Below are 21,940 nucleotides of genomic sequence, written 5' to 3' on the forward strand. Positions count from 1 at the left end.
AAGTCCTGGCTATTCCATTTCCAATCTGGTTTCCCCTTAATGGCCTAAGAACTGGAAAATGGCACAAGTGCTTGGGTTCCTCACTATCAAATGGGAAGCCTGCAAGAAGCTCCTGGTTTTGGCCCATCCTGGCCACTGGGGCCATCTAATGAAGCAGCAGAAGGAAGATCTGTCTCCTTCCATCTCTTTCTAGCCCTGGATTTCAAATAAATAAATCTTTTTAAAATGAAACAAAACTGAGCTGTCCAAGATTCAAAGTCTATAAGGGAACTTGAAAGTTAATAAAAAGACAAAAGTTGATGGTTCACTTAGTGTAAAAAAAAAAAAAAAAAAAAGAAAGAAAAAGAAAAAAAACCACTAAGAAGTAAAACAATCACTCCTTCTGCTTCCAATTCCTTGATGTAAATCCTAGTCCAACACTCAAAACTGTTTCAAAAGAAAAAGTCCAAGGGTAAGCTTGGGTAACAGCTCATGTTACAGACAAAAGAAAAATTACCATGGGGGGTCTTCTACTCACCACAAAGTTCACTTTCACATAAATGCATTTTCTTTCATGCATTTTTGATTGTCATCAACCAGAACACAATTCTATTCTTTGTTGGCTAACTAGTCTACATTCCCAACAGCAAAGAGCTCACTGAAACAGAAACTGAGAACAGGGTCACAAATGTGAATGAAAACAGTGAGAAGTGGCACCAAGTGGCTCTAAAGCTTAACAAGCCAGAAATACTAGATGCAGGTGACGCAGAACAGTCAGAGTGATACCGCAAGGCTACTAAAGCCACATGCTAAACAATGAAAAGATTCAACTAGAGAAAACGTATTTAAGAAATAAAACTTCTACACTTTTAAAAAACAAATAGTAGTGCTGATGCTGTGGCACAGTGTGTTAGGTTGCTGCCTGCATCCTAGATGGACACCAGTTCAAATCCTAGCTACCCCCTCTCCAGCTCCCTGCTAATGCCTATGGGAAAGCAATGGATGAGAGCCTAAGTTCCGGGACCGTTGTGTTTACTGGCAGACATGGAAAAGGTTCCTGGCTCTTGGTTTCAATTTCAGCTTGGCCCATCCCTGGACATGATGGTCATTTGGGGAGTCAATCAGTGGATGAAAATATCTTTCTCTCTGCTTCCGTGTGTGTGTGGAATTCTGCTTTTCAAATAAATAAAATATATCTTCACTATAAAATATATCTAATCCACTGAAATTTGTAGATAGCCTTAAAAATGAGCACTCCATTATATACTAGGTTCAAATATTTTATAATCAAAAAATCAAGTCCCATATTTAAAATGCCCTGAAGCCATTTTGTTTGGCTTTTAGTTAGCTCTTCATATGCAGAGGATTGGTTCCAGGATCCCTCCCAGACACCACCTCCCTTAAGCAATGGTACAATATTTCCATATAACCTATGTTATATCCCATTTACTTCTAATCATCTCTACATTACTTATAATATTTAATGAAATGTAAATTAAAATTGATACACTGTATTGTTTTGGAAATAATGACAAGGAAAAAAGGTATAAAATTGGTGCAGGGTTTATTTTTAATATTTCAATATGCATTTGGTTGAATCAATGAATACAAAAGATGTGAAGATATGAAGATATTTTAAAAAGGTAATTCAGGTTCTGCACCTTAATTGTTGACAAATGTCTTGTTAGAGTTACAAGCCAGTCTAGATTATCCTAAAATCTGCCAAGATCAGTAAAATTATACTTCAACACAACAAATGGCTAAATACGAAAATGAAATAGACACGAGACAGCTGAATGGTACCTTATAGCCATTTTAAGGTATATAGCAGCCGGTCCTGTACACAAACTAAAATTGAAATGTCAATGAGCAAATCATAGGTTGTGGTTAAGAACTTGTTTTTTGTTTTTTTTTTAACATACTGGTTACGCAAAACCATGTCAATTCCATAATGTTACAAATTGCTGTTAATGTTATATTGGGACTCTTAATTGACTGGGATGATATTCTACCAGCTCTAACTTTGGACCAGAAATGGTCTCCCCAAGAAACTGTTCAACCCATCTGGACAATAAGTAGCTGGACTCTATGTTTGGTATATGTTTGCAAGGAAAGAATCTTGATTGAATTTGAACTGTAATACTGCACCAAGGTGGAGGAATCCACCAGGGGGGAGGGGCGTGGGGAGGGGTGGGGGGATTCCCAGAGCCTATGAAACTGTCACATAATGCATAATAATTAATAAAAAAAAATGGTAATTCAGGGCCAGCATAATGGCACAGCTAGGCGCATAGGACACTGGCAGCCCTTCTGGGTAGATCAAATTTCAGCTGCTCCACTTCCTATCTAGCTCCTTGTCAAGGGCCTGGAAAGCAGCAGAAGATGGTCCAAGCGCTCAATCCTGGCCACTCACATGGGAAATCCAGAAGTTCCTGGCTCCCAGACCTGGCCTGTCTGTTCCAGCCCTGGTCACTGTGGCCATTTCAGAAGTGAACCAGTGGATGGAAGAGCTCTCTGTGTGCCTCTCGGTCTCCTCAAATCTGACTTTCAAAGAAATAATTTTCTTGGGCCCAGCAGCGTGGCCTAGCAGCTGAAGTCCTCGCCTTGAACGCGCCAGGATCCCATATGGGCGCCAGTTCTAATCCCGGTAGCTCCACTTCCCATCCAGCTCCCTGCTTGTGGCCTGGAAAAGCAGTTGAGGACGGCTCAATGCATTGGGACCCTGCACCCACGTGGGAGAACCAGAAGAGGTTCCAGGTTCCCGGCTTCGGATCAGCGTGCACCGGCCGTTGCAGCTCACTTGGGGAGTGAATCATCGGACAGAAGATCTTCCTCTCTGTCTCTCCTCCTCTCTGTATATCTGACTGTAATAAAATGAATAAAATCTTTAAAAAAAAAAAAGAATTTTCTTAAATGCAAAAGTCAACCTATCATTTTTTCCCTTTTTAAACTTCTTTTCTCCTTTCTTTATGAAAAAAAATGGAAAGGAAAAAGGGAAAAGGAATCAGCATTATAAACTCTGCCACAAGGACTAGGATAAAAAGTGTTCTGAAAGATTTCACCAAAAAAAGGAAAATCAAGAAATTAATAAGTGTGGGCCCGGCAGCGTGGCCTAGCGGCTAAAGTCCTTGCCTTGGAAGCCCCGGGATCCCATATGGGCGCCGGTTCTAATCCCAGCTGCTCCACTTCCCATCCAGCTCCCTGCTTGTGGCCTGGGAAAGCAGTTGAGGACAGCCCAATGCTTTGGGACCCTGCACCCGCACGGGAGACCCGGAGGAGGTTCCTGGTTCCCGGCATTGGATCGGCGCAGCACCGGCCGTCGTGCCTCACTTGGGGAGTGAATCATCGGCCGGAAGATCTTCCTCTCTGTCTCTCCTCCTCTCTGTATATCTGACTTTGTAATAAAATAAATAAATCTTTAAAATAATAATAAGTGTGCAATTTGAGCTCTTGGATTTGAACAATGGATGTTCAAATTTGTATAAATGAGAAATGAATCTAAAACTTTGAATTTCTGAGTTTTTACTTGAAAACGCCCTGCACTGAAAACTAAAGAAACACAATTTCTTACTATCCTAATCTCAAAAGGAAAGAGCCTTCTGCCACAAAATCCCAAACCAAAAATTTCAGTATCATCCTTGGTTCTTCCTTTTTCCTTTCCCTCTCATTTTCTTCCACCAAATTCTGAAATACTGCCAAGTTATCTATATTCACTAAGCAGTTGCTTTCAGATTAAGCTTCTGTAAGAACTCTTAGCTGTTTCTACTCCTTTTCTCTTCTTTCTCAATCTGCACAGCGCAGCATGAGACACTATTAACTTGACCTCATACCATTCTTCCACTAAGCCTTTACTAAACTCACATTTCTCTCAAATTCAAACTCCTAAATCTGACCCTCCATAGTCTGAATCTTTCCTGATCCTCTAAGCTCATCTAATATTATTCTTCCTCTTCATCATACATTTCACATGCATATACCTTTGTGGCTCTCAAGTAAATCATATTCTCTCCTAATTAGCAGCCTTTGTATTTTGTGTTCTCTTTTCTTAGAAACACACTCCCTCAACCATAGCATTTCTGATTTGAGAGTATGAAGAACTCATTGACACAAAAAAAATCGAAACACCCAAAAAGGCATACAGAAAGAAGTAATTACTTAAAATTCTGCTACCTAGAAAGAATTACTCCTAATATTTTTGAGGACAATCCTCCTATACATCTCTCTATAGATCTACAGGCCACTATAAGCAGTCTATCATAAATTCTAATTCTTTCCACACTGGTTCTTCCTCATATTGCAGTTGTGAACTCAGAAACCACTCTTCAAAAAGGGCCTTCTGAAACCATCCATCTCCATGGAATTTCAATCAATCAATCAGTCTCTCTCAAATTAGGTTTTTTGTTGTTCCTATCTGTATTTTTTGTCTTTCAAACACTAACTGAATGTAAGCTCCTTGAGGGCAGACATTTCATCACTACTTTGTGTATTACTAGGATCTGGCTAACAACTAATACATCACAGATGCCTAATACTTTATGCTTGAAGAGAAGATGGTTTCAATTATCAATCAGACGCTACTAAGTTTTAAATCTACATCTCCCACTCAGATTTTGTTATGAGATTCATATTCAAACTTTACCATCTTTTGGTAGCTCTAGTTCAAAAGTATCCAGGCATCTTAGTCTTGGTGGGTCACCAAATTTGTTCTTCCTCATCATGCTCCCTATTTAGTTGGGATACACTGCCATTAACCACATTTCCCAAATCACAAATTTGAATTTTACATTTGATTTCTCCCCCTTAGTCCATGCCCATTCACTTGCCAAAAGCCTCTCCACTTATCTATTAAATCTCTTCAGTGCATCTACTTCAATTCATTCAATCTGCTTCTCTTCAACCCCAGCACTCAAGGACAAATCACCACTCATCAGTTCTCTCCTAGACAGTTACAATCTTTTAATTTCCTGTTCCTCTAAAGCTACAACCTCAGTGGCTACAAACTGCTTCTAACTATATTATATATATATAGTTAGAATATATATTAGATATATAAGAATATATACTATATATTCTTATGGAGATATGTATGTGTGTATATATATATATATATATATACACACATACATATATATGTATATATGAAATATCCTCTAACAACTACCCAGACTTTCTTTATGATCAAGTCTTTGGCCTTCTTTTCATTGTTCAACTAGATCAAGCTCTAGCATACCTCGGGGCCTTTTAAGCAGGTTTTTGTTCTGTCTAAAACACCATGTCACACCACCTTACACACACATACTCATCCTTCAGGTATCAAAACTTCTCATTTTTTTGGTAGGCATAATTCTAAACATATCCTTCCAATGATTTCCATCCTCTGGATTATAATCAAATATTAATTTAGCTATTGCTGTGAACGAACTCTGCAGAGGTAATTAAAGTCATTACTCAGGTTTATTTTAAGGTAGGAAGAGTATCCTGCTGGATCAAATATAATTCACTTAAGTTCTTATAAGCAGAGCTATCTCCTAGCTAAGAGCAGAAGAAAATGTCAAGACTTGCAGCAGAAATTGGTCAACAACCCAATAAAGCCTAGAAACAGATTCTCCCCTCAAAACCTCCACAGAAGATGTCAGCAAAGTGTTGCAACAGGTTAAGCTGCCACTTTCAACTTCACTACCCTTATCAGAGTGTGGGCTTCAGTCCCCGCTGCTCTACTTTGGCTCCAACTCTGCTACATGCTTTGAAAAGCAAGACAGCCCATGTAATTAACTAGGTCCCTTCCATCCACAAGACTAGTATGATGTTCCTGACTCCTGACTTCAGCATGGCCCAGGTCTGACTTTTGCAGTCATTTGGGAAATTAAAACAGTAGATGAAACATCTCTCCCTCGCTCCCCTCTCTGTAGTTCAGCTTTTTAAATAAATCTTTTTAAAAAAAAAATTCACTCCGTGATCCAGACCATGAAACTCTAAGCAGAGACCGCAGCAAAGCCACCTAAACTTCTCACCTGCAGAACTAGAATTTAATGGCTGGGGTACTAAGTGACTAAATTTGTGAGTCTCTCACAGCTATCTCCACCCACAGGCTGGGTTGGGACCTGTGATATACACTCCCCTAGCACTTTATCTTTTTTCGCATGGTATTCATCATACCTACTATACAATATATTCAGTCTAACAACTACAGTCAGAGATTTTCTATTTTTGTGCACCATACACCATCATAATCCAATGTCTGCACAACTGGTATACGTCTATATATAAAATGTTAACCGGAAACACAAACTTTGTATTCAACAGTCTTTCAAAATTCTTCATCAAAACATCACCTATAAGGTGCTATACTGTACTTCTATACCAAGGGTCAAAGTTCCAATGAATGGAATAATATCTAGAATCATTTGGGCATTTGTTCTGTTGGTTTTACAAACCCTCCTTTACCACTACTCCCCACTCCATGAACAACGATCCCAGAGGATCTTGGCCATCCAAAAAATCACAAAACATTGTCATATAGACCCATCATTACTAATCTCTCTGAGTGATATTTCTCAAATATGTTGAATTATAAATACAGGCTCAAAACAACTGTTCTACTATTTTGAAGAAATATTTTTCAAACTACAAAGAAAATGAAATTTTTTTCAATCTCAGGCATTACTATTTTATAACAAAAAGACTTCATATGATAAAGCCATCTGATAAAAGGAAGAAAAGTCAAGTAAAAGAACATATACTTACACCAATGGAAAAGCAAAAAATGGGAGTGTCATGGTAAGTCTTGCTGTAAGTTCGTCGGGAAGGTACCACAAGTATACAATTAAGGATGTAAATAGATAGAGAACTGAAGAATAAAGAATTAATCTTCCAACCCATAATTTTTGTAATCTCTGATTTTTTTCCCTAAATTCTTCCAATGCTTGAATTTCCTGTTAAGAGAAAATTATTTCACATATTAAATCTTAAACTTCAAAATTCTCAACATGATAAACGTTATATGGAAGAATTCTTAAAATTTGCTGAAACATAATGCTCCAATAATTTTAAATATGAAAAACTAAAAAGGAAGCTAAGATTTTAAAATGCCTATTCTGACTACTCAAACAAATCACTGCTTAAAATGCAAAATTACTACTTTACCCTATCAACTCATCAAAGCTTAAAGGAATGAAATGTGCATCAAGAAATAATACTGACTGAGTCATACAACTACTGATTCTCCTAATACAAGACCTGAAAGCTTTGGTAACTAATATTAAAAAAAGACAAAAATTAATGGGGTCAGGCTGGAATTCAGAGTTTAAGCTCTGGGCTTCAACTTGGCCCATGCAACAGCCATTGCGGCCTCTTTAGAAGACCACAGATGAAAGATGTCTGTCTCTCTCTCTCTCTCTCATCCTGTTCTCCCTTTTCAACTCTGCCTTAAAACTTAATCTTAAAAAAAGAGGAGGGGGGGCCTGGTATGATAACATAGTGGCTAAAGTCCTCGATTTGCATGCCCGGGATCCCATGTGGGCAGCGTTTCATGTCCCAGATGCTCCTCTTCCCATCCTGCTCCCTGCTACTGGGAAGGCAGTAGAAGATGCCCACCCTTGGGATCCTGCATCTGCATGGGAGACTTAGAAGAGGATCCTTACTCCTAGCTCCGGACTGGCTCGGATCAGGCTGTTGTGGCCACTCAGGGAGTGACCCAGAGGATGGAGGATCTTCTGATTGTCTCTCCTTCTCTCTGTAGACCTGACTTTCCAATAAAAAAAAATATTAAAAAAAGGAAAAATTACCCATAATATTCATCCAGTCTATCACTTTTATTCCCGAAGAATTACTACTCTTGATGGCAGATAATAGTTTTAAGTTTTGCAGACCTTTAAAAATCACTGTACATCATCTTATAATCATTTTATAACACTGATTTCACATTGTGGGTATAATTTAATTCCAATAGACTCTATTACTTGATAGAAACTTAAGTCACCATGGGGGATTTTTTTGAAATCATGTAACATTAAAGTTCTCAAGTTTCCTCCATAACACCTCTAAATTTCCATATCTATTCTCCATAAAATTCAGACTAAAATGATAGCTACTTCATACCTAAAATGAATTAAAATGAATATCTCATTGATAAAGAACATACCTTATCTATATTTTCTAGAACTTCCACAGTTGAAGGTTTTGTCTGTTATGGAAATAAAAATGAGACAGCATTAAAACTTATGGCTATAAATCAAGAAACATTCTGATTTACACAGTCATAAACAACATTATTATCAAAAGTTGAGTTTTTTACAAACATTTCACAACATATATTCCTTTCTGTAATCAGACTTAAATAAAAAATTATAATTACAAATAGAATTATGTAAGATTTAAGAAATAAGCATTTCCCTACTTAACTTCTTTAGCCTCAAAAAGACTTTTGACTCTGGCAGTTCAATTCTTCCCATTTTAAACCTCAGCAGAGCATACTTTCATATAGAGAAACAATTTTCCTCCAAGAAAAATGTTCTTAAGACATGATTAATTAAAAGAATTTATATTTTAAAAAAAACAGACTAGAACATGAATATGGCAAATTGGCAGCTTCCGTCAGTTGCTGGCAATAGTTTAGAGTGATGACAAATATTATTTTGATTTTTTTGTGTGTTATTTAGTTATGAGGATAGTGTATGGTAAGCAGTCCGTTTGATGGTTTACTAATTTCCTCGTTGTTGAGAAGTCCGAGTTGATTATGTATTTAATATGATAACCATTTGTATGCTGTGAATTGCATTAAGAGTTATGTAGGGCAGAGTTGATGCTTACTAAATGTACAAAATGGATTGATGAGATTAGCCAGTTAAATCTTTTCACCAGTAAGGCACTCAACAGCCCATGAGATATTTATTAAAAATGTCAAGTAAATCCTCTTCTTTTTGTATCATAGTGTCAAATAGCAGTAAAACAAACATGTTAAGATCCTTAATCTACTGCTATGTTTTACTGTAAAATTTACCTTTGTTAAAACTTGCTTCTGTTCAAATTTGTTGAGACCGCACATAAAAGTATCCTAATATTACTTTGGCTGGTATTTTCTAATTACTGTATAATATTTTGGGAATGCAAATTTCATTTGAATGTCAACTACAGTTAAGCATGTGCCGTTTGTTTTTTCTTACTCAGGTTTTGTAATTTGATGGAATGTTTTTATCACAATTTAATAAATGTTTGCTTTATTTAATAAAAAAAAAAACAGACTAGAGATAATCTGATGTGTTATTTACCAAAAGTTCATTTTCAACTCTAGGGGTCAAAATCAACAGGTAGTAATACTTTCATTCTAAATTCTTAAGTATCTTTTTGAAAGATCAGAATACTTCATTATAGCAGAGTTTGACAATTTTTTTTTATGTCGCCTAGAATAAAAACGAGCAAAAATGGCAAATGTAATACTTAGAAAGATATTTACCAATTACATACTCAACAATCAGAGTAATGAATATGAATTCCTTTTAGTTCCCATAAGAGTTGTTAACTTCAGGCTGAACTGTATGAAACTGCCATTTTTATAAGCATTTAACATTGGCAATTTCATATGATTCATCTGAGTTAGAAAGAAAAAGGAAGCCTAAGGTTTCCATAAAGGGAGTCTTCTCACTCATGTGAAATCTAAAAAAGTCCATCTCATAGAATTAGAATAGAATGGTGGCTATCATAGGGTGATAGATTTGGGGAAGAGGGTTACTGAAGAACATGAAATTACTATTAAGATGGGAGAATTAAATTCAAAATATCTATTATACATCACACTGACTTTATCTAATGATGATATATTCTTGAAAATGCTAAGTACATGTTAAGTGTTCTTACTACAAAACTGATAACTATGTGAGATAATACATTATTCAATTGGCTAGATTTAATCATTCTTAAAACAAATACATGTCAACAGTGGAAGTGCAGAACAGTTTTAGGAGGGGTGTGCAGAGAAATCTTCAACGCCTTAGTGAGGAGTAACTAATCTTTGTGTCCTACCTAGTAAGGCATGTGTGAGTCCACACTGACCGTTTCCTGACTGGTTCCAAGCTTTCCTTGTTGTTCTCTATCTATTCCAGTGTGTGTGTGTGTGTGTGTGTGTGTGTGTGTGTGTGTGTGTGTGTGTGTGTCTGTGTGTGTGTGTAAACCATTCTGCATTTCAACTGTTGACATATGCCTTGTTAGAGTTATAAGCCAGTTTAGACTATCCCAAAATCTGCCAAGTTCAGCAAAATTATGCTTCAACACAATAAACTGTTGAATGCTAAAATGAAAATAGACACGAAACAGCTGAATAGTACCCTATAGCCATTTTAAGGTGCATAGCAGCCAGTTCTGTGTATAAACTAAAATTGAAATGTCAATGAAGTAGTCACAGGATATGGTTAAGAACTTGCATTGCATTTTTTAACATATTTGTTACTCAATACCATGTCAATTAATTCCATAATGTTGTAAATCGTTGTTGATGTTATGCTGTGGCTTTTAATTGATTGGGATGATATTCTGCCAGCTCTGCTTTCAGACCAGAGATGGTCTCCCCAAGAAACCGTTGAATTTTCTGGACAATACGATGCTGGACTCTATGCTTGCAATGAAAGAATCTTGACAGAATTTAAACTGTAATACTGCAACAAAGTGGAGGAATCCACCATGGGGGGAGGGTATGGGGAGGGGTTGGGGGAATCCCAGAGCTTATGAGACAGTGTCACATAATGCAATGTAATAAAAATAATAATAATAATAAAAATTTTTTAAAAAATACATGTCAATATATGTAATTTTATCTGCCAATTTAAAAAATAAAGGAAGATAAAGGCAGAATCAGTATAATGGCAGTTCAAAACAATGCTATCCTAACAATAGTTCAAAAATTATATTATGTGCAAAGTATTGCTAGACTCTATTATAATACAAGGAATCAAAAAATAAGCAATTTGTCCTAGGTTATATCATCTCCTCTTACATTTATATTTTATAGCTCTAAATTTGAAATACTTCTAAACACTTACCCAATACAACCAAACCGCATTAACTTTAGCTAACCTCTAATTCCTAAAACTCTAGCGTGACTTCAGTAAATATTTGTGATAAGCATTACGTTAAGAAAAAACAGTCTTTAAAAATTCTATGTGCAGAGGCCAGTGTGCAGAACAGGGTGCTAAGTCCCTGCCTACAACACCAGAATCCTGTAACAGCACAACTCTAAGTCATGGCTGTCCCACTTCTGATCCAGCTCCTTGCTAACTAATGTGCCTGAAAAGGCACTAGAAAATGGTCCAAGCACTTGGACTCCCAACCCCATATGGCAGACCCGGATGGAGTTCCAGGTTCCTGGCTTCCAGTCTCTCCCAGCCCCAACTGGTGTGGCCTTTGGGAAGCAAACAGCAGCTGGAAGCTCTTTATCTGTGTCTCTCCCTCCCAATCTGTAACTCTGACTTTCAAACAAATCCCTTGGAAATTTTAAGTCTGTTACAGAATATTTAATTTCCACTATGTTTCAAATAAGTTTGAAATCTAGACAAAAGATGAAAACAAGAAAACATTTTGACAAAAATACATGAATACAGAAATACAGTTCAGTTATAAGTCAAACAGCTTTATTAAAGACAATAGATATCTATACAAAAAGTAAAACTTCTAAAATCAAAATAGGAAAGCAAATTAGAAAGAAGAGAAATTAACTGGAGTTAAGGATAATATCAAACTACTACTAAAGGCAACAGCACAGAGGAAACCGTTGCAGATACCATTATGTAATATCTTTACATAATTACACTTAAGAGCTAGCAAGTTGTAAAGAATAACTTACCCTCCATCGAGAAAATAATCCACCCATCTTTTATGCATAGAAACTGGGCACAATGACAAATGTCATCAACCATCCAAAGAAAGTCACAGCTAGAAATAGAACAAGTATTTTCAAATGTTAAGTTAAAAACACAACACAAATGACAAAATTTAGATGTTGCAATATGACCTAAAAATACTATAACACATTAATTTATTTAGACTGTATGTAGAACTTGAATTAAATCATTTTGATGGATTCCACCTTTTAAAAAATTCTTTCTGAGTGGGCACTGTGGCATAATGGGTGAAGCTGCATCCCAGAACCACAAATGGGCATCAGTTTAAGTGCCAGCTGCTCCACTTCAAATCCAGCTCCTTGTTAATGATCTGGGAAAGCATGGCACAAGTCCCTGGGCTCCTGCACCCACACGGGAGACCGGATGAAGGTCCCAGCTCCTGGCTTTGTTCTGTTCCAGGCACATCCATTGCAAATGGGTAGTGCACCAAATGGAAGAGATCTCTCTCTCTCTTTCTCTCCCTCTCTCTCTCTGTAGTTCTGCCTTTCAAATAAATCTCTTTTAAAAAATCACCTCTTCATAGTGAGGACATATTTTAAAGTGAAAATAAAACTGGAAAGATTTTAAATTACAAGGAATTTCTGAAATGTATATCATTTCACCTCACAGTTCCTTGTTGTTCCTTTAAGGCAAGTTTTATTATACTACCTTCAGTCAATATACTTTAAAACATCAATATGCTTTAAAATACCATTTCTGTCAATGGTCTCCCCAAGAAACTGTTCAATTCATCTGGACAATAAGATGCTGGACTCTATGCTTGGTATATGTTTGCAAAGAAAGAACCTTGATTGAATTTGAACTGTAATATTGCAACAAGGTGGAGGAATCCACCATGGGGGAAGGGCATGGAGAGGGGTTGGGGGATTCCCAGAACCTATGAAACTGTCACATAATGCAAAATAATTAATAAAATTTAAAAAAATGTACCATTTCTGTCACTCCTGTATCTCCCATCTAAACTAGTTATCTGGAATTACCGGTGTTTTACAAGGTTTAGAAAAACATCAGAGCCAACTGGAATTTGAATAATAAATGTTACAAGGTTACCTGCGACCTTAAGAAAACCATTTAAATGATTCTGAGCCTTGATTTTCTTATCTGTAAATTACAGAAAATATGAATCCTTTCTCACAAGATAGCCTTTAATATCTTAAATTGAAAACAAAACAAAATCTAAGTGAGGGGCCTCCACTGTGGTATATATAGTGAGCACCAGCTCCCAGCTGCTCCACTTCCGCTCCATCTCCCTGCTAATATGCCTATTGTGTGTCTGGGAACTCAGTGGAGAACGGCCCAAGCGCTCAGGACCCTGCACACATGTGGTGGACCTGGAAGAAGATCCTGGCTGGTGAAGACATTGAAGAAATGAACCAGCAAATGAACATCCCTGTCTCTCCCTCCCTCTCTGCCTTTCAAATAAATCAATATATCTTTATTAAAAAAAAAAAAAGCTAAGTAAACAGAACGATTTTTCCAACGGCTCAGAAGAAACAAATTTTATAAAGCCCTTTTATCTTCTGACTGCTGGTCTCTATTATTAAACACTACAGTCCAACTCTTCAGTAAACATTTCAGATATTTTGTCTAAGTCTCTCTAGCTATTTGTTCTTCATGTCACCTAGCTGTGTTATCATCTGGTGTTTTTCTATGACTCTCCAATATTGTGTAATAATATCATACTCTAAATAAGTTTATATTCAAAAATTATATAAATACTATTACGTTAAAGCTGAAATATTAAAAGTATACCTTCAAAGTAACATATTTTTACCAAATTATAGCTTGTACTTGCTGTGTGGAACTACTTCATCTCCAAAACAATCAAAAATTATCTAGGCCATACTGCTCACATTTGTAATCATAAATGTAAATTACAAAGTAATACCAATGCCCAATAAGATCCTTCACCTGCAGCAATGTAAAGGAATCAGTACAAGGCATACCTATCTTGGAGTTTCTTTTTCAGAAATGTAAGAGTGCCTAACATGGGCCCGGCGGCGGGGCCCGGTAGCGTGGCCCGGTAGCGTGGCCCGGAGGCGTGGCCCAGCGGCTAAAGTCCTCGCCTTGAGCATGCCGGGATCCCATATGGGTGCCGGTTCTAATCCCAGCAGCTCCACTTCCCATCCAGCTCCCTGCTTGTGGCCTGGGAAAGCAGTCGAGGACGGCCCAAAGCATGGGACCCTGCACCCGCACAGGAGACCCTGAAGAGGTTCCTGGTTCCCGGCATCGGATCGGCGCACCGACCCGTTGCGGCTCACTTGGGGAGTGAAACATCGGATGGAAGATCTTCCTCTCTGTCTCTCCTCCTTCTGTATATCCGGCTTTCCAATAATAATAAATTCTTTAACAAAAAAAAAAAAAAAAAAAGAGTGCCTAACAGCAAAACACTATTACTTCCAAAGTAAATTTTAAGACCCATAAAGCTAACCAAGATAATAAATGCTACAAGACAATTTAAATTATAACCTAATATGATTAACTCTTCAGTATTAGCTCAGTGTTCAAATTTATGAAATGTAGTTCTAGGAAATCCAGGAACTTTAAAGAAAAAAATTGATAAATTTCCATCTGAGTCAAAACATCAAATAAACCTTAACCTTCATAACATGCTAAAAATAATCACAAAGAAAGGTTAGAGGTCTGCAATATAGAAGAACCACTCAACCTGATATTCTCAAAGTATACATCACCACATTATTTTGGAACTGGTGTATGGTTTTATCTAGCATAGTGTTTTATATTCAACCAAACACACTTTCGTTTGTAACAAAACTACATGCTTCCAAATTAAGTCTGTAGCCATCAAACACTAGGCCAAATTTTCAATAAATGAAATTAGTAACAAAACCAATGTCAACTATTTAAGGTCTCATCTCTAGCTGATCCTGAAACAAATGCTTTCCACAATTTTTATCATTTAGGTATTCCTTTCCCCCACATCACAAATAAGTCATCTGAGGGAGAGAAGTAATTTGCTCAAGTGCTAAAAAAAGACATAAGGTAGCAAAGGTAGGCATTCTTTCTTTCTCAAAAGCAATCAGCTATTTTAAGTAATACAAAAATCAGAAATGAAGTCGGCTTCATATACATTAGATAGGAACAGTTATATACCAATATATGAAAGTTCCACTGACATTCTCAGAGTGTTGTTAAACAGAACTACCTAAGTGGAAATGGAGTTATCAACGCAAGACAGACAGTGTTGAGCACGATGTATCATGTAATTCCATTCCTTTATCTGATTAAATGTCAATGTTTAAATCTCCATTAAGGAAAAGCTAGATGACTGCCAAAATCATGCAGCTCCAGAAACAGGCAGAACAATCACTGTAAGTCTACAAGTTTAGCCTTTATTTGTTTACCACTTGCCACTCTTAAAATAAGCACAATATGAAATGCATGCATAATAGCACAATTAAAACCAACTTTGACACCAATTATTTGCTTGGAGGATTGATTTGGAGCTAATGAAACAATCAGGGCTTAGTCTCTAAGATCCCAAAAGCAAGGGTTTGTGCTTTTAAATTTTTGCGATAAAACTGAGTTAAGATGTGGCCCGGCAGCGTGGCCTAGTGGCTAGGGTCCTCGACTTGAACGCCCCGGGTTCCCATATGGGCGCCGATTCTGATCCTGGCAGCTCCACTTCCCATCCAGCTCCCTGCTCGTGGCCTGGGAAAGCAGTTGAGGACGGCCCAAGGCTTTGGGAACCTGCACCCACACAGGAGACCCGGAAGAGGTTCCTGGTTCCCGGCATCGGATCATCGCGCATCAGCCCGTTGCAGCTCACTTGGGGAGTGAATCATCGGACAGAGGATTTTCCTCTCTGTCTCTCCTCCTCTCTGTGTATTTGACTTTGTAATAAAATAAATAAATACATCTTTAAAAAGAAAAAAAACTGAGTTGACAGTCAATATGCTATATCCATGCTTTCCTATTCATAACCAAAGAAACAGTCAACCGTTATTGTTCCAGCAAGCTTTCTAAGAAATTCAGGTATTTGCTAAAAGCTGATTTACTATAATGCACATGTAACGAGTGGTACTTTACAACAGACATGAAAATACAACAAAACTAAATAATTAAACATTTCTCTTTAGTTTAAATGTCATACTTCTACTTTCAACTAATGGTTCTCTCCTATCACCCAAACATCTTAACCCCAATTCCGGTGTCCCATCACTTACCACGAAAGCTTGGGCAAATAAATTTTTTTACCTCTCTGTTACTCAATTTCCCATTCTACAAAGGCTGGATAGATAAGGACCTTCTGAAATTCTGAGAGGCTTACATGACATAACCTATTCTGAACTATTTATACCAGTGCCTGATACAACTTTTTACTTCTACGCTCATTGTTGATTTCCCATAATTTCTGCTTCCTTTCAGATACCTGTACATTGAAAAACACATGGGACCGCACGGTGGCGTAGCCCAGCGGCTAAAGTCCTCACCTTGAAAGCGCCTTGCATCCCATATGGGCGCCCTGCTGGCAGCTCCACTTCCCATCCAGCTCCCTGCTTGTGGCCTGGGAAAGCAGTCGAGGACGGCCCAAAGCTTTGGGACCCTGCACCCATGTGGGAGACCTGGAAGAGGTTCCTGGTTCCTGGCTTCGGATCAGTGTAGCACCGGCCATTGCGGCTCACTTGGGGAGTGAATCATCGGACGGAAGATCTTCCCCTCTGTCTCTCCTCCTCTCTGTACATCTGACTTTGTAATAAAAACAAATAAATCTTTAAAAAAAGAAAAAAACACATGGGAGTCAACCCAAGTACTTCCCTCAGAAGCGTAAATCAATTTGCCTGTACTTGAGTGGACAGATGGCTCAATCTCAAATGGGTTGTCCCCAGGAACTCTTCCATGGATGTGTACAGTCTCTTCTACTTTAATATCACAAGGAGATCTGGCATGACCTTAAGAGTTGGGTGCATTTCATTGTGTTTTTCTTTTCTTTTCTTTTCTTTTAAGATTTTATTCTATTCTATTACAGAGTCAGATATACAGAGAGGAGGAGAGACAGAGAGGAAGATCTTTCATCCAATGATTCACTCCCCAAGTGAGCCACAACGGGCCGATGCGCGACGATCCGAAGCCGGGAACCTGGAACCTCTTCCGGATCTCCTGTGTGGGTGCAGGGTCCCAATGCATTGGGCCGTCCTCAACTGCTTTCCCAGGCCACAAGCAGGGAGCTGGATGGGAAGTGGAGCTGCCAGGGTTAGAACCGGCGCCCATATGGGATCCCGGCACATTTAAGGCGAGGACTTTAGCTGCTAGGCCACGCTGCCGGGCCCCCATTGTGTTTTTCAAAGAGCAATAATAACATCAATCATACTATTTAAATGCTTTCTAACTGCTAGTCTCACTCAGCTTTAAGTATCAGAATTTAAAATTTTGAGAAATGTTTTTCTTAAATCTTCCATTCTCTTCAGAAAACATGAAAACAATGGAATAAAATAGGCCTGGATTTAAAATACAGCTCAATCACATGGGGGTTATGGGATCTTAGGCAAAACACTTTAAACTCTTTGAGACTCAGTTACCATTTATAAAGTGGTGACAACATCTATACATTGGAGCATTGGCATCTGGCTAAATGATGTTATGTAGCATCTGGCACATTATCCAACACACAGTGCTTAATAAATCATAACAATTCTTAATACTGTTATGAGAAAATACATGTAGTACTTACATTAAGCACCTTGAGTGTCTTAGAAGCACCAACTTAATATTTTTTAAATTGCAAATAAAACTACAGTTCATATTTTTACTAAAATTCCATTGCTCTCATTTTCTCTAATTTAAAAAGGAAAGCAAAATATTCTGCATGCTTTTCCATGAAAATAACCCAGCAGGTCTTTCAGAAAAAAGCAGTGGAAGTTTACTTTTATCCCTAATTAATCATGCTTCAAACTTAAGCATAAACTATTTAATCACCATCAAATTACCTCCAATTTGTGCTTAAAACTGATTCGTTTTAGAACTCCTTCAAGTGTCCTAATTGTACTGAGCATTCTGAGATATTCCAAAACCAAATGTCCAAAATTAAAATAAATGAAAAGCAGTACACCTCTAAGAGCAGTTCATATAACTTATGACGATTCAGTGCTTGCTTGCATGGCAAGTCACTTTTCATTCTCACTAAACACTATCAAAAAATAACTGATTTTCCAGAGAACCATACGTTTATGAAAACCTTAACTTCTTTCTTTGCTTATTTTAGTAAAGATAGACACAACACATAAGCAGAATTAGAGATCTGATTTCAGCAGATGTCAGAGAACTTGAAAAAGTCTATCAATGCGCCACTCTTGTATAAGACAAAGTGTACAAAATCAACTTGGTCCTCAATAGAGAACTGAGGTCAAGGGCCAAGCTTCGCTCACTTCCACCAGAACGCTACTGAATGGGATCAGTTCTGCCCAGGGTGACACCCAGGCCACTATTTTAGTAACCAGCACAAACCAAAAGCTACGAGGAGAGGAAAGCGGAACAGGGAAAACTGGGTGCAGTCCCAGTCCCGCTGGGTCCCGTGAGAGCAACCCACAGTCAGCAAAGCTCACCTCACCAGCCCCGCCCGGCGCGTTCTCAATCCCAGACGAGGAGGCACGGCGTGGGAAGACCCGAAACGGACTGAGGTAGGCAAGGCTCACCAGCCTCCGTCTGCCACGCCCGGGACACCTACGCAGCTTCACCCTTCCTCCCCACCCCTCCACCTCATCTTCTCCTGCATAAGGATGAAGGTGCAGAGGCCAAGTGGCACACCACCCACGCCCACACGCCGAGGCTGGACCTGGCCAGTCCGCAGTCCCCGCCGATCTTCCCAACATCAGCCGAGAAATGAGAGATGAGCAGGACAGTCAGAGAGCCCAGAGTTCACCTCGGCATCTGCCGCTCTGGCTCCTTCTGCATCTTTACCCTCCCGAACAGATGGGCCAAAGAACGGAGGCTTCAAGCCAGCCACCGCACGCAAGGCTGGAGAGATCACCTCCGCCCCGAGGTGGCGCGGAGGCCGCACGACGGGGTCTCCGGCACCTCCACAGCCATCCCTGCTCCTGGGCTGCCCAGCCGGGATCGGCGCACACTCCCGCGGGAGGCTGAGAAGCCGCCGCCGCCGCCTCCGCAGAGCGCCTAGGCCACTGGGCATGCGGCAGAGGGACACCGGGAGCTCGGGGACAAAGCTCCGCCAAGGCCCCGCCAGGGACCTCAGGCTGAGCGCCTTACCTGCCTGAAGTGGGTGCAGCCTGGCCCCGGCGTCCACCCCGGGACAGCCTCGGCCGCCACCGCGTAACAAGCCAAACCCGCAGCTCCAGCAATCGGCGGACGCCACTGACAGAGCCCGGGGCCTGGCCAACTCCTTCCCATCAAACCCCGCGCTCCCGCCGCCAGCCAATGGGCGCCGCAGCCGGCGCGCGCCGCTCCCCCGTCACGTGACGCGCCAGGGCGGGCAGTTGGGGAGGGTCAGCCGGGCGGTTGGCGAAGGGATGCCGGTCCAGGCGGCCTCTGTGCCTCGTCGTCGTGTCGGGGCGTGCTCAAGTTTATTGCGACTCTTCCCAATACAGTTATTTCTAGCTCTTCCCCTGCCTCCTTTTCCTTGTAAGTCTTTGCTACCAATTCTCTCGGGGGCTTGGAGGGAGAAAACACAAAACTGATCCTTGTGGTCCTAATCCTCCGTGGAGAGGAGCGAGGGTCGGACCAAGGCTGGGGACGTGAGTGTGTGTGGAAAAGGGTCGGACCTGGAGCGTCCTGGATCATGCAGCCGGCCACAGAGCAAGGTCCCAGACGAGCCGGTGCGGTGCGAGAGGCTTTCCTCAGGCTCGCGCGTCATAAAGGGTCATTGGATGACTCGGAGGCGCTCACCTCACCTCCAGTGAGGTGGATTTCAAAGCCGGGGAGAACAATCCAAGCAGTGTTTTCCACTTAAGATTCTCACCTTAAGAACACTTCTCCAGAGGCCGTGATCCCTGGGCCCGTGATAACCAGCCGGGCTATATTGGGCTTGGATTTGAAACCGTGCCTAAACGGTGTTAGGTTTCCCACTGCACTGGAAAGACAAGTCTAAAAAAAAATCATGTTCGGATGAAAAAATACGAGAGATGTGCCCTCGATAAAGTGGGGAAGGCTAAGTCTCTTCAGCTAAGGCCTTTACCATGTTTTACCCTGAGTGCGGAGCTTTTCGTGGGCTTTTCTCCTACTTCAATATAGAGTTGGTGAGTCTTGAGTGCAAGTTTTAATATGCTATGTTCAAATTTTGGCAACACGAGCAAAGAAAATAAAATGGTCATCGTTTGATAAAAATAATATACCCCAAGCTACTACATGATTCGCTGTCGAGTTGCTTGTACTGAGTTACATTTTTTATTTAGAGCTCAGTCATCTTAGAAGGATGAACTAAAATGTAATGCCTTGTGTGTAGAAATGTAGAAGAAAATAAGCAAACAACTGTTTTGAGAGGGAAATCTGACCTTTTTGTTTTGCAACCAGTTTGAAAGTATGAAAGTCTATGTAGCTAAGTAAATACATCTCACCTCTGGAAACTTTTCTTACTAATAAACAGGAAAGATGGGCTTTTATACTTGTGTTGCAGGATATGAGCAAGATCACACCAGACATGTCTAAGGTTTATTAAGGAGTGTTTATTAACCAAGCTTGGTGATAATAGAGCACAATAGCAAATCACAAGTTCATATAGCACTCCAACCAATCATCCAACCAACCATAATCCCAAAATGAACAAATGGTTATTATCCTTGAGTCCATCCATTAAGCTGAAGACCTATGTCCCAGCTTCCCCAACAATGTAAGTTATCCTAAGAGAGATGCAACAAGTAACCTGGACACACTTCCAAAGCTGCAGACATTCACCTTTCCCTGGCTTCTCTGCCCACATTCCACTACTGCTAGGCCTCACCCCTCCTGGAACTCCTGACAGCCAGCACACAAACTAGAAACAACATTATTATAACCATTGCCCCATCTAAGCAGTACACAGGCACCACGCTCAGGGGATTACCTTTCCTGGGTCAGCCAAGAGTTGAGGTGCCAGAGTAATGGAAGCAGCTGGCCAGAAAGAGAGTGAGAGCCCCTGCTTCCTGGGCCTTTTAAAGGGACTTATGAGGGGGCGTGGTTACACGACAATGCACTACCATCCCCTCTCAGTTGATAGGTGAGTCACAGGTGGGCAGGAGCGAATACCTAAGTGTTGTGGGCTAAGGAGTTGGTTAGTGTTCCTTGGGATGGACAGGAACAGGAACTGGGCTTGTAGCTAAAAATGCCTAGACTAATTGGACTTGTCTGCATCCAATATCCTGGTCAAATTAGGAGTGGGGGAAGTGGTTGAGGATGGAATTATCATTCCATTGCTATTAGGACCCACCTTCAGGACAGAGGATAGGGGACCCAGCCAAATTTCATTTGCCCACTGTCAATGGGTGCTGGCTATCACTGGCTGCACCCCATAACACTTGCAAGTAACTTATCCTCTAGTCTTTGCTGAGCCATCAAGGCCTGTTACAAATAAAGGGTGAGGGAGAGGTGAGATGAAGAGCCAGCAGGGTTGGAGACAGTCCAAAAACTTAATCCTGAGATGAGACAAGATTCCCTGAGGAATGGGAGAGATTTGACCTGGTAGTGGGAGAAAAGAATAATTTAATCATGAACTCTTTTAATCCTCTGAACCACCTATTTAAAAAAAGCATAATTTTTCAAGTGAAACTCTAAAAGGAAGAAATTAAATAGGCCTACGTTGTTGAGGGCAACCAGGCACCCTGCCTCTTATACAAAATGAAGGTAAGTAAACAGAGAAATCAACAGTTGCACTGTATGCAGGACAACAGGGTGATTCCCAACATTTATGACAAGGCCCAAAGTTAAGGGCTGAGGATACAGAGATAAGACAGCATTTTAAAGCATCTGACCACTAACTAATAAGAGAAATCTGCAAAAGAAAAGACCAAGTACAATTCAGGATAAGTAAATGCTATGGTAGAGGCTGATGTTTAGAGTAGTGGAAAATGGATGAGGCAATAGCAGCTGGAAGGGGTGCTGAAAGCCTTTGATGGCGTTGTCTCTCG

At 40.0% G+C, this 21,940-nt stretch overlaps 1 protein-coding gene across 6 annotated transcripts in view; it reads right to left on the minus strand.

Annotated features, from left to right (window-relative positions):
* Nucleotides 1-20,926, minus strand: part of LNPK (lunapark, ER junction formation factor) — an 88,898-nt gene extending 67,972 nt beyond the window's left edge. For 2 of the 6 annotated variants that reach the window (XM_058664666.1, XM_058664665.1), the window contains exons 1-3: nucleotides 9,431-9,551; nucleotides 8,120-8,161; nucleotides 6,724-6,911 (exon numbers count right to left, since the gene is read on the minus strand). Coding sequence is in view for 5 of the 6 variants with exons in the window: in XM_058664665.1 (XP_058520648.1) it covers nucleotides 6,724-6,755 (32 nt within the window). In the remaining variant the exon portion in view is untranslated. Of the gene's footprint in view, nucleotides 1-6,723; nucleotides 6,912-8,119; nucleotides 8,162-9,430; nucleotides 9,552-11,809; nucleotides 11,899-19,091; nucleotides 19,229-19,800; nucleotides 19,832-20,880 lie in introns of those variants that run through there. The other 4 variants (XM_058664662.1, XM_058664663.1, XM_004577037.3 and 1 more) reach the window with 4 other exon arrangements.
* Nucleotides 20,927-21,940: the final 1,014 nt, after the last annotated feature.

This window comes from Ochotona princeps, chromosome 5 (genome assembly GCF_030435755.1).
Source record: "Ochotona princeps isolate mOchPri1 chromosome 5, mOchPri1.hap1, whole genome shotgun sequence".
Lineage (NCBI taxonomy): Eukaryota > Metazoa > Chordata > Mammalia > Lagomorpha > Ochotonidae > Ochotona > Ochotona princeps.